General features: G+C 32.4%; 1 protein-coding gene across 1 annotated transcript; it reads left to right on the top strand.

Moving 5' to 3' along the window:
• Positions 1-13107, top strand: LOC130796750 (uncharacterized). The gene is made up of 9 exons (XM_057659123.1): positions 1-316; positions 411-510; positions 5666-5846; positions 7953-8025; positions 8108-8287; positions 11138-11235; positions 11407-11495; positions 11583-11756; positions 12480-13107. Exons 1-9 carry the CDS (start codon positions 274-276, stop codon positions 12667-12669), a joined length of 1128 nt encoding a protein of 375 aa, XP_057515106.1. The 5' UTR covers positions 1-273; the 3' UTR covers positions 12670-13107.
• The last annotated feature ends 432 nt before the right edge of the window (positions 13108-13539 follow it).

The raw sequence follows: 13539 nt of genomic DNA on the forward strand, positions 1-13539 counted from the left end.
TAAAAAGTTCGGTCATTTGGCTACAATAACTGAGTGTTTTAATTTGTTGTGATTATAATTTATAAAAATTTAATTTTGAAGTTATGATTAATAAATAAGCGAAACTATGTGACGATAGTTAATAGTAAATAATTTAATTAGTAGTTACAAATAGTTGATTAATTGTATAAAAAATCAAACAGACATTTATACGGAATACAAGAGACTTTAAATCAACGAGATGAATACAAGAACACTATACAGTGGGATGAAATAGAAGATCTTTGTTCCACTATGACTAGCGTTGTTCCTAAGGTTGCAGTAATTGGCTGTGGAAGTATGTTACCCTAACTTCAAATTTCTTAAACAACGAATTTGATGGAAATTATTCTACACCAATTAACTGATCAATTTGTTTGTTTGATCTTTAGTTGCAGGAGCAGTTTGTGCTTCAAATCTAGCTAAAAATGGAGTTTCAGTCACCGTTTTTGATTTAGGTCGAGGTCCTGGCGGCCGCATGTCTCAGAGAAGGTATCCATGATTCTGTTTTTCTTTTTGACTGCATGATTTGGCCTAACCAAGATATTTGATATTCAATTTCACAATTGGAAAAGTGTAGAAGATTTTAGGGTTTGTTATTTTTTTTTCCAAAATTGGATTGCTGGAAATTTATTTAATCAGCTTGTTGAATTCAACTTTGATATTACGTGGGGGTTTGCTGTTTAGTGTAAGGAAAAGGTACGGTATGCAAACATGACAACTTTTGACTTGAAAATATTCGAATTATGGGTCAGAGAATCTCTTTTTTTAATGGGATTATTTAATGTTTTAAACAAATGTTTTGATTTGAATATATTAATTCACATTCTTGGTTTCACACCATTTGTACCCTTTTTCTGTTCATTCTTTGTGGAATGTCTTGTTTTCACTATATTAATTGTCTAGACATGTGGAGTATATTTGTTCGAAATGGACCTATTCCAGATTTCTAGTTTCTACACGTTTAAATTTATACACTTGAGCTTGCAAATACATACAACTCCAAACCCCTTACTTTTTCTCTTGTGAATCCTTGACCGTTTCATTAATGTGAATGAGACCATAGCAATGGCAGAGATTGGTTAGCTATTTTGCTCTCAAACATTTCATAGTGATTGTCCTTATAAAGGATGGATCACTGAAGGGAATAGCACCGAAATTTTACAATCAAAGTTTTTAATCTATGTTCAATATGATGGATTGGTGAGAGAAGAGGATGAGCTAAGTAATAGTAGTACAATTTAGTCAATGTTTTGGATGAGCTGCGTTCTTCAACTAAAAATATCTGAACTTTAGCTCAAAGCTTAGGAATAAAACTTTTGATACTATGTTTGGATAAGAATTTTGAGATAAAAGGAAGGGTGAATGATAAGAACATTTTACTTATTTGTTTAAGAGGAAAAGGAATGGAAAGCATGTGAAAACCCACTTTCTTTCTAAATGTTTTTACTTATGGAGATATTTTATCGTTAAAATAATGAGGGAACTAATCCATTTAAACCCCTTCTTTTCAAATCTATTCCCTCTAAATTTGTTATTCTAACAAAAGACATGGTATCCTGTCAAATCTCTTCCTTTTCTTTCCTTCTAATTCATTCTATTCAAAAAAGTGTAAAAGAAGAAGTCTAGTTTAGTTGCTTCAAGATATGAACTCTTAAGTAAAAGATTAAATACTAGACAAAGAAATTGGCTTTATTTAGGATAAATCGTTAGCTGTTAACACCTAAAGCTAAGTTAATTAGAAGTAAACTATTTTTCTTTACTGGGTTCGCTCTATAGGTTTTGAAGCTTATAAAGTAATCCCACTCAAGTTTTGCACTCAAGTGTAACTAGGCTTACTAGACACAACATGATAACCTGACACAAACTTGAGACAGCCATACTCAACACACCTTACTTGATAGGCGCTAGCGCTATAACATGCTCCACAAATAACCTCTCATGACATGCATCACAAACCTTCAAATTTCAGCTCAATCAAATCTGAGCTTTTTATACTACCATCATCTATTATTATTTGGAACAAACCCAATACGATTAAGGCAAGTCCATAACTCATACATAAGGGACTACACGATGTTCACACAAAGCTAACCACATGCCTAACATTTTCTGATAAAGTCAAGCAGACTATGTTTCTGTAAACCAGTTTAAATGTAAAATCCTACTTGCACATTCAACTACATATTGTAAACTTTTGCTTGAGTTGGTGATTCAATGATCAATCCATGTTCATTATTTTTTTGGCAACTTAGAGTTATATAAGGTGAAAATGGAAGATGCACGGCGAACTAGATGGACCATTCTGCCTTATATTGTTTTTTTAGAGCTTGAATGAGCACAATTCCTTAAGCCTTGGTTCAACTTTAGATTAAGAGCTATTTCAAAGTGACTGTGGAGCCACAAAGGCTATCTTTTATAGAGAGGTATCTCTTGGCAATCCATGTTCATTTGTGAGGAACATTAGTGGAGCTTCTTGCTTGAAATTTCTTATGAACATAGCAAAATTATCAATACAATTGTGTTCCATTGTTTTGGTGAGTTTTACAGTCATTGAGTGGATTTTCCTACCGGAGTTTTCCACCTTCCAAAATTCTTCAATTTATCTTGATTTGTCAAATTTTCATTTTTAATTGTTCTTACTCTAATTTTAACCAACTAGTATAAAAACCCGTGCAATGTACAAAGTTCTAAGTATGAAGATATATAAAAATATAATTTTTAAAGATATTTAATAATAAACATACTTTATACTAAAGATGAAATAATAATTGTTAAGATATGTTAATATTACATTGTTTATCTGTGTAATAACTTAAATAGTTTGTAGATGAACTTGAATATCAGGAATATACTTGTCTTGTAAATTAAATATAATTGATTTATTCATTCATCTATTACGTATAAATTCTTTTTTTAATAGATCATATTATCTTTGTTGTTTCCTAACGTCGCTCCACACTTATAATTAAATTCTCCATAAAACACAAAAAACTTATACAACGGTGCTAAACTTGAATTTACGAAACTAATTTGAAGTATATAATCTCATCATTATTTGTATTTGGACTAAGTTGCTAATTGTTCTTTTGTTTAAATGGTCAACCTCTACGACGCTTAAGTAGATTTTGATCATTCATTTGAAATTTACTTTTCATATCACTATATTTCTAAACAATAACATAAATAAACCTATTAAAACTATTAGACATTTTATATAAAACTAGTTTAGAAGCCAGTGCAATGCACAAATTTATAAAAATCGACATATGTAAATTTTAATTTATAAATACAGGTTAAATTATATATTCATTATCAGATTTCAAATTTCAGTATTTAACAATTTGATAATAGACATTTAGATGTATATATTGATGCAACTAAACATATATATATTTTACCAAATTTAGATTTATAAATAAATTATTGTTTGTTAATTTCTCATAACAACTGTTTATAAGGCTGTAAGATTCAACATTAAAATAATGCTAAATTTGCATTTGATAATTTCCTTATATATGTGTTCATTATAGGTATCAAATATTTTAATGCAATATAATGTAAAAAATGCCAAATTACATTAGAAATAGTTTAAATTCAAAACTCTTTTAGTATGTAATTTTTCTTTTTATAAAAAAATTTCATTATTTTATCCAAGTTTTATTTAGTTTACATCTAAGTAGTTTTTGGCCCACTAAAATCTTGACATTTGTCTGGGTGATTAAAAGAGTGCCACGTGGAATTTGGCAACTCTTTTAATTAGGTGTATGATAGTTTTTGGCCCACTAAAATATTGACATTTGTTTGGGTAATTAAAAGAGTGTCACGTGGAATTTGGTAACTCTTTTAATTAGTTGTATGATTTAAAATTGTTTAGCATGTAATTTATCTCTATTTTTTAAACATTTCATCATTTAATCTAAGGTTTATTTAGTTTACACCTAGGTAGTTTTTGGTCCACTAAAATCTTGACATTTGTCTAGGTAATTAAAAGAGTGCCACGTGGAATTTGGCAACTCTTTTAATTAGTTGTATGATATTAAAAATGAAACTAATGATTTTATTAATCTAGTAATTAATTAGTCTTACAAATATTATAAATAATCAAGACACTTTTAGTTAAGTACTTTTGGTAAACTGCAACCATGTTACAACGATGACAAAGCTAATTAGAAAATTTATGGCTGACATTTTCCTAATTATAAGTAAATATATATTATAAGATATAAAATATAAATAAAAATAAAACCATGTATTTTGGACTATTATTTATGTCAATTATGTCATTTAACTAAGTAACTATTCTAGAAGGGTCATCTCTTATGCCTCGTTATTCTTTTTTTATACTATTATTGTTATGTTATTATTATTACTATTCTGAAAGACTCCAATAAAATGATACAACTCGTATTTAAAAATAACCAATTATGTCATTTGAAAGTACACAATCAATTACTCACAATAACATTTCATTTCATTTTCCCAAGTCTAGAAGAATCTAAATGCTTTTTAATTAATCGGTCATTTGAAAATAATTTGCTTCCAAAAAAATCCTTAAAAAAGTCCAATTTCATATTCAAATTAATTAAACCACTATGTTGGATAAATTTTAATAAATGTATAATCCAAGTTATTTTTGAACCTTATTTATATCATTCGATGCAGTAAAAATTCAGCTGATTAGTCTTATAATTGCATTCAAATTATTTAGTTTATAAAGATAGTAATCTTACGGTATGTAATAAATTCAAATCAATAATTTATTTAATGTAGCCTAGTCTAAGCCAAAATCATTCAAAATATTGTTTTTTTATAAATGGAAAATTACTTCCTAATTATAGGATGGCTAAAAATGACAGGTTGGTTAATTTTTTTGCCACGTAAAGCCAACATCATAAGGATGACATGTTGAATTTTCCAGTTTTTTTTATTAAATTGTATGATTGCTCTAACACTCTTTACTGATAGCCATGAAAAGTGTACCTATCACAAGTTGCAAGAAGCCATTAACCAAACAGGCACATGCACACCAATAAGAACCACTCGAGTCAGCCCCAACATATTGTTTTTTATGGTCCCTCCATCTTATGTATTAATCTATCGCCCATCCATCCTCCGTACTTGTTTGCTAATCAAAGCCTAATAGATTGTTAAAACACCTAGAACTAAGTCATAGCAACTTGATTATGGCTGCGGACCGACACTTTAAAAGTTGCGTATCCTAAAGAGGGATCTACCTCCATTTTAGCTTTAATAAAAAATATAGTAATTCAATCCCTAAAATTAAGATTCTTAAAGAAGTTAACTCCAAGATCGAACTTGATATACTTTGAAATTTGAGCCGTATAACTGAATAAATTTTTATTTTGTATATAGATGAAACACGTCATTCACCATGCTTGTTTCTGATGAATCTGCATTATTGTTTATTTGGTGTTTTGTTGAGTTAATTGATCATTTTATTCGGTTCTTGTTCCTAAATGGGCTATAACCAACACTCACACAATATATGCGTAATTCTAGCTCTATGAGTAACTTTTGTATTTTGGTATCCTTTGTTGTTTCATTTTCTTATGTTATGTGCTAGTGGATGTAAATTTAAATTTCTTTTCCTGATTTTTGTCAATCTCTTTATGTAATGTAACAGGGACATTACAAATGAGGGAAAAGAATTGTTTTTTGACCATGGTGCTCCTTACTTCACCATTGAAAACACTGTTGTTTTGGATGTAATTAAGGAGTGGAAGTCAAGAGGTCTGATTGCTGAGTGGAAAGAAAAGTTTGGAGCTTTTGATTGCATTTCTAAAAGTTTCATTGATTCTGGGGAGGTAAGTGTCTCTATGCTTCTGTTCCATCTAGTATTTACATCATTCTTTCTCTATGATATCAAAGAAAGATATAGAGATCTTCAAAAGCACCTGAGTAAGTTTAATACAGAGTGCAATGGATTTCTATTAGTTGTCCACTAAGGTACAAATATATTGATGGGTTGATGCAGCAAGTGTTTGACTAAGAATAGGATGAATAACTGAGGACTCACTAAGGAAAAAAGAAAGATGTTAACCTTACACTACGATTAATCTACTCTCACTTTATTTGCGCACTAGGCAGGTAGAAACCGTACAAATTTAGATTTCTGTGCCCTGGGTAATATGTTTCAATGCACTGCACCTTTGACTTTGTACGAATTTGCTTCTCTCGTCACTTGCATGGTTAAGCTACGGTTGCTAACAGTTCTCATGAATATAAAGAGAATCTGCAAACTCTTAGTACATATTTTTCAATTTTAAAAGAATGGTGTCAAAGATGTTTGCAAGAGGCGGTAATTTAAACTTGTTGAAAAGCAGATTTTCCAGCTTGCCTATTCATATGCATCCTTTATATCATCTTGTGTGACTTATTAAATCTTAAATTAGAAAAACAAACCATGATTTTCATAAGGGTTTGATTGGGTCAAGTGAAAGTCAGTTGCGAACCCAAGGATGCTGGAAGTTTGGTGCAACTCCTTGTTCGATTTCAAAATTAAGAGTGGTTTCATTGTCTTGGTTTTTCATGACATTTGGTTTGAGGATTAAATTAAAAATCAAACTTTTAATTCAATGTTAAATCAAAATGTTCTTATCTAGAAATCTATCAATTCTGAAATAGTAGCTTGAATGGTGGCTAAAAATTGAAATGTTATAGTTTTGAGACTTTCTAAAGATTGAGAAGAAGATTAAATTTTTGGAGTTTTGTCAAGTCTTTCTTTTGAAGAGGTTTCTTTGGTGAATTTAAGGAAATTGTTGGAGGATTTGGCAGCTTGGAAAGAGTGGCTTCTTTTGTGTTACGAAGTTCAGAAACTCTTTGAAAGAAAATTTCTCATCCTTTACCCTGGTTCTTACATTTTTGAAGACATTTTACAAATTGTTACAGCGAAAAACTTGAGCTCATGTTGGAGAGGAGCAGAATCTAAGGATGTTTTTAGTGATCTTTCCTACTTTAGTTGGTGAACTTTGTGCTAGGGATGAAGAGCATATAAATCATCTTTTTTTCTTTACTTGGTTTCTCACTCTTTGGCACTTCTCGCAAGCTTTTTCCTAGGAGCTCTAAAGATTTTCTTGTTTTTAGAAGAGAAGGATGATAAAAATGTGGCGTGCTGAAGTGTGAAGTTGGTTCCTCTTAGGCCTAGGCAATTTGGTGCTTATCTGAAGAACAAAGGTAACCTCTGGAGCTTTGAGGGTTTATGTTTAGCACATTGGAGGTTTCAATTTCTTTTTTGTGTGGCTTTTGTGTAGTTGGACTGATTGAGTCACGTATCAGCTTCTTAGCTGTTCTTCTGTGAATGAGGCGACACCTCCTGGGGGATGGCGTTACTTTTATACAAATCTTTGTAATTTATGGAATTAAAAAAAAAACTAAGGACACTGTGATTCCAAATCAAACATTTTACTTTATTCGAAATAGGAAATTCATTACAATATTCAAGCATTAAAAATTACGTTCCAAATTTTAGAATTTCCTATATAATACTTGAGAAAAGGGGTACCCATGCTTCCATTGACGCAAATGAAAGCATGTGATACGGGTGGGAGGTCAATAGTTCAAGGTTGCTGGTAGGAAGAGTTTCATTTTCTTGGCTTACAATAAGTAGAACCCTAGGAGCACAAAAAAGGGGCTATCTCTTAAGGATGTAAGAATGTGTGAAGTTCAAGTTTTTTAAAGTTTTGTATTGCTTATGTTCCTATATATTCTTTCTTTTTTAGGGAAGAATCACTTCATTATTTTCTTTCTTTTGGGGAGGACCAGACATTAAAGGTTAATGATAGGGTTTATAGGGGACCATTGCCTGTCAAAATGGAGGGGATATAATTTTGTAAAAGAGAAATTGTAACATTTTAGTACAAGGGAGACCATTTGCTTAACCATTTTATGATTGGTTTTGACCAATAATGCAGGAATTATCAAGCAGGAAGTATGTAGGCATTCCAGGAATGAATTCTATATGCAAAGCATTATGCAATGAGCCAGGTATTGGTGTTATTATTTCAAGGATAAATATTTGATTGATATTCGTTTTCTTCCGAATTCTTAAGGTCAACTTTATGTATAGGAGTTGAAGGTAAATTTGGTGTTGGTGTTGCAAAGATGGAGTGGGCAGTTGATCAAAAAACATTTTCACTGATTAGTTTAGATGGGAAGTTTCTTGGTAATTTTGATGGTTTAGTAGCAACCGATAAGATTCTTGCATCTCCTGGGTTTACCTACATAACTGGACAACCACCGCCACTAAGTAAGTATGTTGGTTGGTTCTTATTAATTTTTGGAGCTAAGTGTTTGGTATTGTTATTGCATTATTGAATATCTTTTGGATTATTCTGTATGCTGAAATTAGCTCATCAAATGTCAATTATAAATGCTATCTCTCTGTTATCATAGGTTTAAGGCTACATTTATGACCTTCCCTTGCCCTTTAGAGTGCTAGAGCGCCTTTGATGTATCTAACTGAAGATATATGTCCATTGCATGTTATAATAGACCATTGCTGAGTTTACCTTTGATTTAGTAGTGGGGACATTGCTTTGTCTAATCTGTTAGAACAATTGAAGTGTGTGATTAGTTAAGTTGGCTAGCAAATACAATTAAGTTTTTATTCTAAAACGATCAATTTTCTAGTGTACATGTTTGGAATTGATTATTTCCATTCTCGATGACAATGAACTATAGTAAAATGGCTAATAAATAATGTGTCAATCCAATCCTTTTCACGTGAAATTGCTGATGATGTTTATTTTTAATGATAAGTTGGAAACTCTTAGTTATTACATGTCTATTTACGAGTAACACGACAAGTAGTTTGTATAATTGTGTCCATAGTGCTTGGTATAACATCGTCTGTTTTATTATGTGACGATGGATGCAGACCCAAGAGCTTCTATTAAAGGTCCTACACATGATGGTACTAGATATTGTGGATTCTTTGCTTATATTAATCAATTATTTAGTGTCATTTACATTTCTTGTTGTGTGTTAGTAAGATGGTCTTCTCTACACCTTTAAGATGATAAATTTTACATGGAAGAAAGGCTAGTTTCCTAAATCTAGTAGGATAAGGAGTCTTAATATCTATGTCGTGTAGGATTAGGGGTAAGGCTGAACGAGGAGCTTCTTTTTGAGCTTTGTTTTGAAAATATATAGAATAATGAGTCACATAAAAATATTAGCAAAAATAAGCAAAAACGCTGTTTGAGACAACGTTTTCAAACCCTAATGGGCTGAAGTTGGGTTTCGGGGCAGCAGAGGGGAAAACGCTATCGGAGACTATGTTTTTACTGTCATGAAAAATCTGTCACAGACAACGTTTTCCATGACTTGCAATTTCCCAACTAGTTTAGCTTGATACGAATTATATACCATTTTTTCATCTCTTTCTTCCTTTCTCTCTCTTATTTCTTTCCCTGTCTTCTCCCCACCACCTTTTTTCATCTCTTTCACCTCATCATATATACCATATTTTTAATCTCATCTTATCTTAATTTTACAGTTAGAATTGAAACAAAAAAATAAAATCATATATACATGCTGGGTACTTCTAATACTTCATCTTTTAAAGGTTCTTTGTGGGAAGAAGTTTGCAGGTTCAGTTTCTTTTTTTTTTTCTTTTTTACATATCAGAATCAATTTTTCATCTCATCATCATCCCCATCCGCATCATTATCAGTAGCATCATCATCTACCATAGTTTCATGGTGGAAATAATTGGAAGCACCTTCAATAGCTCTCCTCTTTGAATCAATTTTTTCATTAAATTCGACACCCTGTGCAAGCCCACTTCAAATTAATGTTTTTGAAAACCCAAAAATACTTAAGATTACCAAATTAATGTTTGAAGTGGCATATCTTGATATCGTGATATACATTTGGGCAACTAATGCCCATTATCAAACCAATATCAATAAGATTCTTTCTTCCCTTCAATATTATATTAAAAAGTACAACAAAATTAAACAAAAAAAAAATGCATTGACAGTTTTCCAGTCCATTTGAGTTTGAAATCGCTGTCTCAGACAACGTTTTTGCTATAAGCTTATTTTTGCAAATGTTTTTACCTCACACTCCCTCTATGTATTTTAAAAAACAAGCTCAAATAAAAAATAAGTTCGTGGAATTATTGTCTTTATATGGTCTGAATATGTAATCCAAATCCTAGTAGGATTAGGATGACGTATATTTAGAGTTCAAACTGGTTAGGATATGGGTAGCAGAGGCTTAGTAGGACTAGTATATGTTTAGTCAAGTTCGTCAAGGGTTAAAACTCTTAGAGTTAAGTGTGTTTGAACGCAAACTAAGATTATTGGACGTGTATGTGTGCGTTACTAAGCGTACTTATAGTAGTAGTTGTACTACGTGCATAAGATCTTCCAAGGTTGTTTAGGACTATTTGATTCTTTTACTATAGATAGACGTCTCTTCACCCCTTGGATGGATATAGTACAACAACTATAATGTCAAAGCCTTTATTCTAAAAGATTGGGGTTGGATGGGTAGAGTAATTTAAATATTAGTCTTTGTGAGTACATAACTTCTTTGAAAAGCAATATCAAGAGTGATTTGTGTTCAAAGAAAACATCAATCTTGTTTTGGGAGTGTGAGCATTTAACTCAATTTTATGATTGGATAGATTTTGGCATGAAGCAATTGACTAGGAGTGTTCTTCAGCATTGCCGTATCCAAGTTGTGATCTTACATAGCCAGGTGAAATAGCTACATGGCTAGGTCATATGCGTACGTGATCTTAGATCAAAGGTTAATGAATACTTATTAAGTTTTCTTAACTCTGATGAATCCAGCTGTTATAAGATTTAGGTGCCTTTCTTTATATTGCATTAGTGCCTATCCCCAAGGAAATCTGTGATATTCAATATGGAACTAAATTATGTTTATAATAATGATGCTTTCTTGATAGTATGAATGCTTGGTGTTGGAGGTCTAAGAATAGTCAAAAGATTTTCAAGCCATTGGCGATGTTTAAAGCTGAAGTTCATGTGGCTTCCTTTCATTTCTTCATCTATAAGAGTATAATAGTCCAATTTGCTGGCCAAAACAAATCTCAATTGGGGAGTTCATGTTGTTATCTTTGCAGATATGAATTTGGCACCACAATTGGCATTAAAGATAGAACAAATACCTTTCAGATCTTATTTTGTTCTCATGCTGGCTTTCAGTGAGCCTTTACACGCTGTGAGATTACTAAAAACCATTATTTGTCATTTAAAAATTGTTTGCTTATCAACGTTGCCCTTGTTAACAGCCGCTTTTTTATTTTTTCATTGCTTACATTATTGATCCCGGCTGCTGGCATTTGTTGTGTGGAAAACTGTCTCCATGTGTACTTCTGGCTCCCATTTTCAGATTTCCGTGAAAGGGTTCTCATTCATACACTCTGAAGTTTTGAGCTCTGCCTTTTGTGACAGTAGTAAGCCGGGCCGTTCTTCTGCCAGGTTTGTGGCCTGATAAGTGCAACCTGCATATCTCACTTTTCTCTCCTCAGCTAATCTGATGTCGTCTTTCTGTTTCTTTATATAAAGTGAATGTTGGGTCTTGCATTCTACCGAGGAGTATGCTAAGAAAGTGATAGCTGATGCTGGACGCAAAAAGGCTTCTGAAGCAACGTTGGCAAAAGTCTCTGAAGAACTTCTTCTGGACTTCCAAAGGACTGGACTTTGCACCTCTCAGCCTTATTTCATGAAAGCTCATCGATGGTGAGTATCTAAATAGACCCTTTCGGTAGAAATGTAATCTATTCTATCAGGCATTCTGCTAGCTCCAGTGCTCTTTAGGAGCAACTGAATAAATTTGATACTGATGGCATGTCTACGTCCCTGCCTCATTGAAATCATCACGGGGTCTACCTGATAAAAGTTGATTATTACAACTTGGTCGTGTAATTAGAAATTTAAAATTAAAATCTGTTAGACAGATTACGTGCTAAATACCTCCTAGGGGGCAGCTACTTTCCACACTCCTAGGGGGCCTTGTAAAACTTGGGCTCTGCTTAAGATATGTTCCTTTGCTCACAAGTATTACCCATGGTGCAAAATTTTGTCAGCATCACCATATCCCGACCGGACTGTAATGGTTTTTGAGCTTATCGCGACCGGAATATAGTACAACAACGCAAAACCATCCAAATTAAGTTGATACGCAGCTTGCATTATGGTAATACGGTCATCAAAATTGGAAAGTTGAGAGCATTTTAGGTTAATATGTGACTAAATATTTACTTTCACTCTTTCTGGGTCTACTCAAATTTCTATGAGTACATTATATGTTTCATCCTAATTCCTAATGTTTTTGTAATATGTGTTAAGGAACCAACTAAACCAAAAGCTTGAGCTAATAGTTGAGGCCCCAGGATATGTTTTGTACTCTTAACAATATGAATTTCAAATACTCAAAAGCAATGTCTGTAATTAAAACTGCAGGGGCAGTGCCTTTCCATCTGCGAGCATAGCCAGAGAAGATAAGTGCTTATGGGATACAACTAAGCCATTGGTTGCTTGTGGAGACTTCTGTGTGAGTCCAAATGTTGAAGGTGCAATTCAGAGTGGCTTGGCTGCTGCTTCTAAGCTCATGGAATTATGTCGTAATACATCGGAAACTACAAGTAACTAGGCCAAACTATTGTGCTTCAGATTATTATTTTGGAAAACTTGCTTGCTTTCTGCTTAGATAACACATCAAAGCATTTTATAAATTGGTCAATAAATTTAACCGTCTTCTATACGTATGATGTAATCCTTTATAAGTTTAAATCTCCTTTAGAAGAACGTGGTCAGTGATTAGTACTGGTGTCTATGGACCTGTACGTATTATTCTTTTTAGTTCTCTCTTTTTCTTGGGTTATAGCCTTAATAGGGCAGGTTAGGCAAGGGGTCAATGAGAATCGAACCCAGTCATCGTCCTATGAATATGGTGCTTGTTGCAAACTCGTCACTGGGATGTTATCTTGTAATAAATGCTGGCAATAACTATATGATTTTGGAATAATGTTTCTATAGGTTGTAACTCTTTTTGGATTGCTAAACAATGATAGGTCCTAATTTGCAATTATTTTCATCGTAAACTTACTTATTTTTGTTGTGATGAAATTTTAACGAAGTGGTGAATATATAAACTATGTTTTTAATTTCAACTCTCTGCTAAGAGAGAGTCTTTATAAGAGACGGCTCTTTAGGTTCAGGCCCAATAATTAAAAATAAAGAAAAAATTTAAAAACTGACGCGCGAGGTTGAGCCTATTTAGAGTTGGTGTTATAACCTATTGATGTTGGTGTTATAACCTATTAAAGTTGGTATTATAACCTATTTAAATTGATATTTGGAGTTGGTGTTATAATCTATTAAAATTGGAATTATAACTTAATTTGTTACAAAGTGGAAAATCCTACCTTGGAGATGCAAAAGTTAGTAAATTAAAACACAAATTCTTACTTGAGACCAACTTTAATAGGTTATAATACCAACTTTAATAGGTTAAAACACC

This window comes from Amaranthus tricolor, chromosome 12 (assembly GCF_026212465.1).
Source record: "Amaranthus tricolor cultivar Red isolate AtriRed21 chromosome 12, ASM2621246v1, whole genome shotgun sequence".
Lineage (NCBI taxonomy): Eukaryota > Viridiplantae > Streptophyta > Magnoliopsida > Caryophyllales > Amaranthaceae > Amaranthus > Amaranthus tricolor.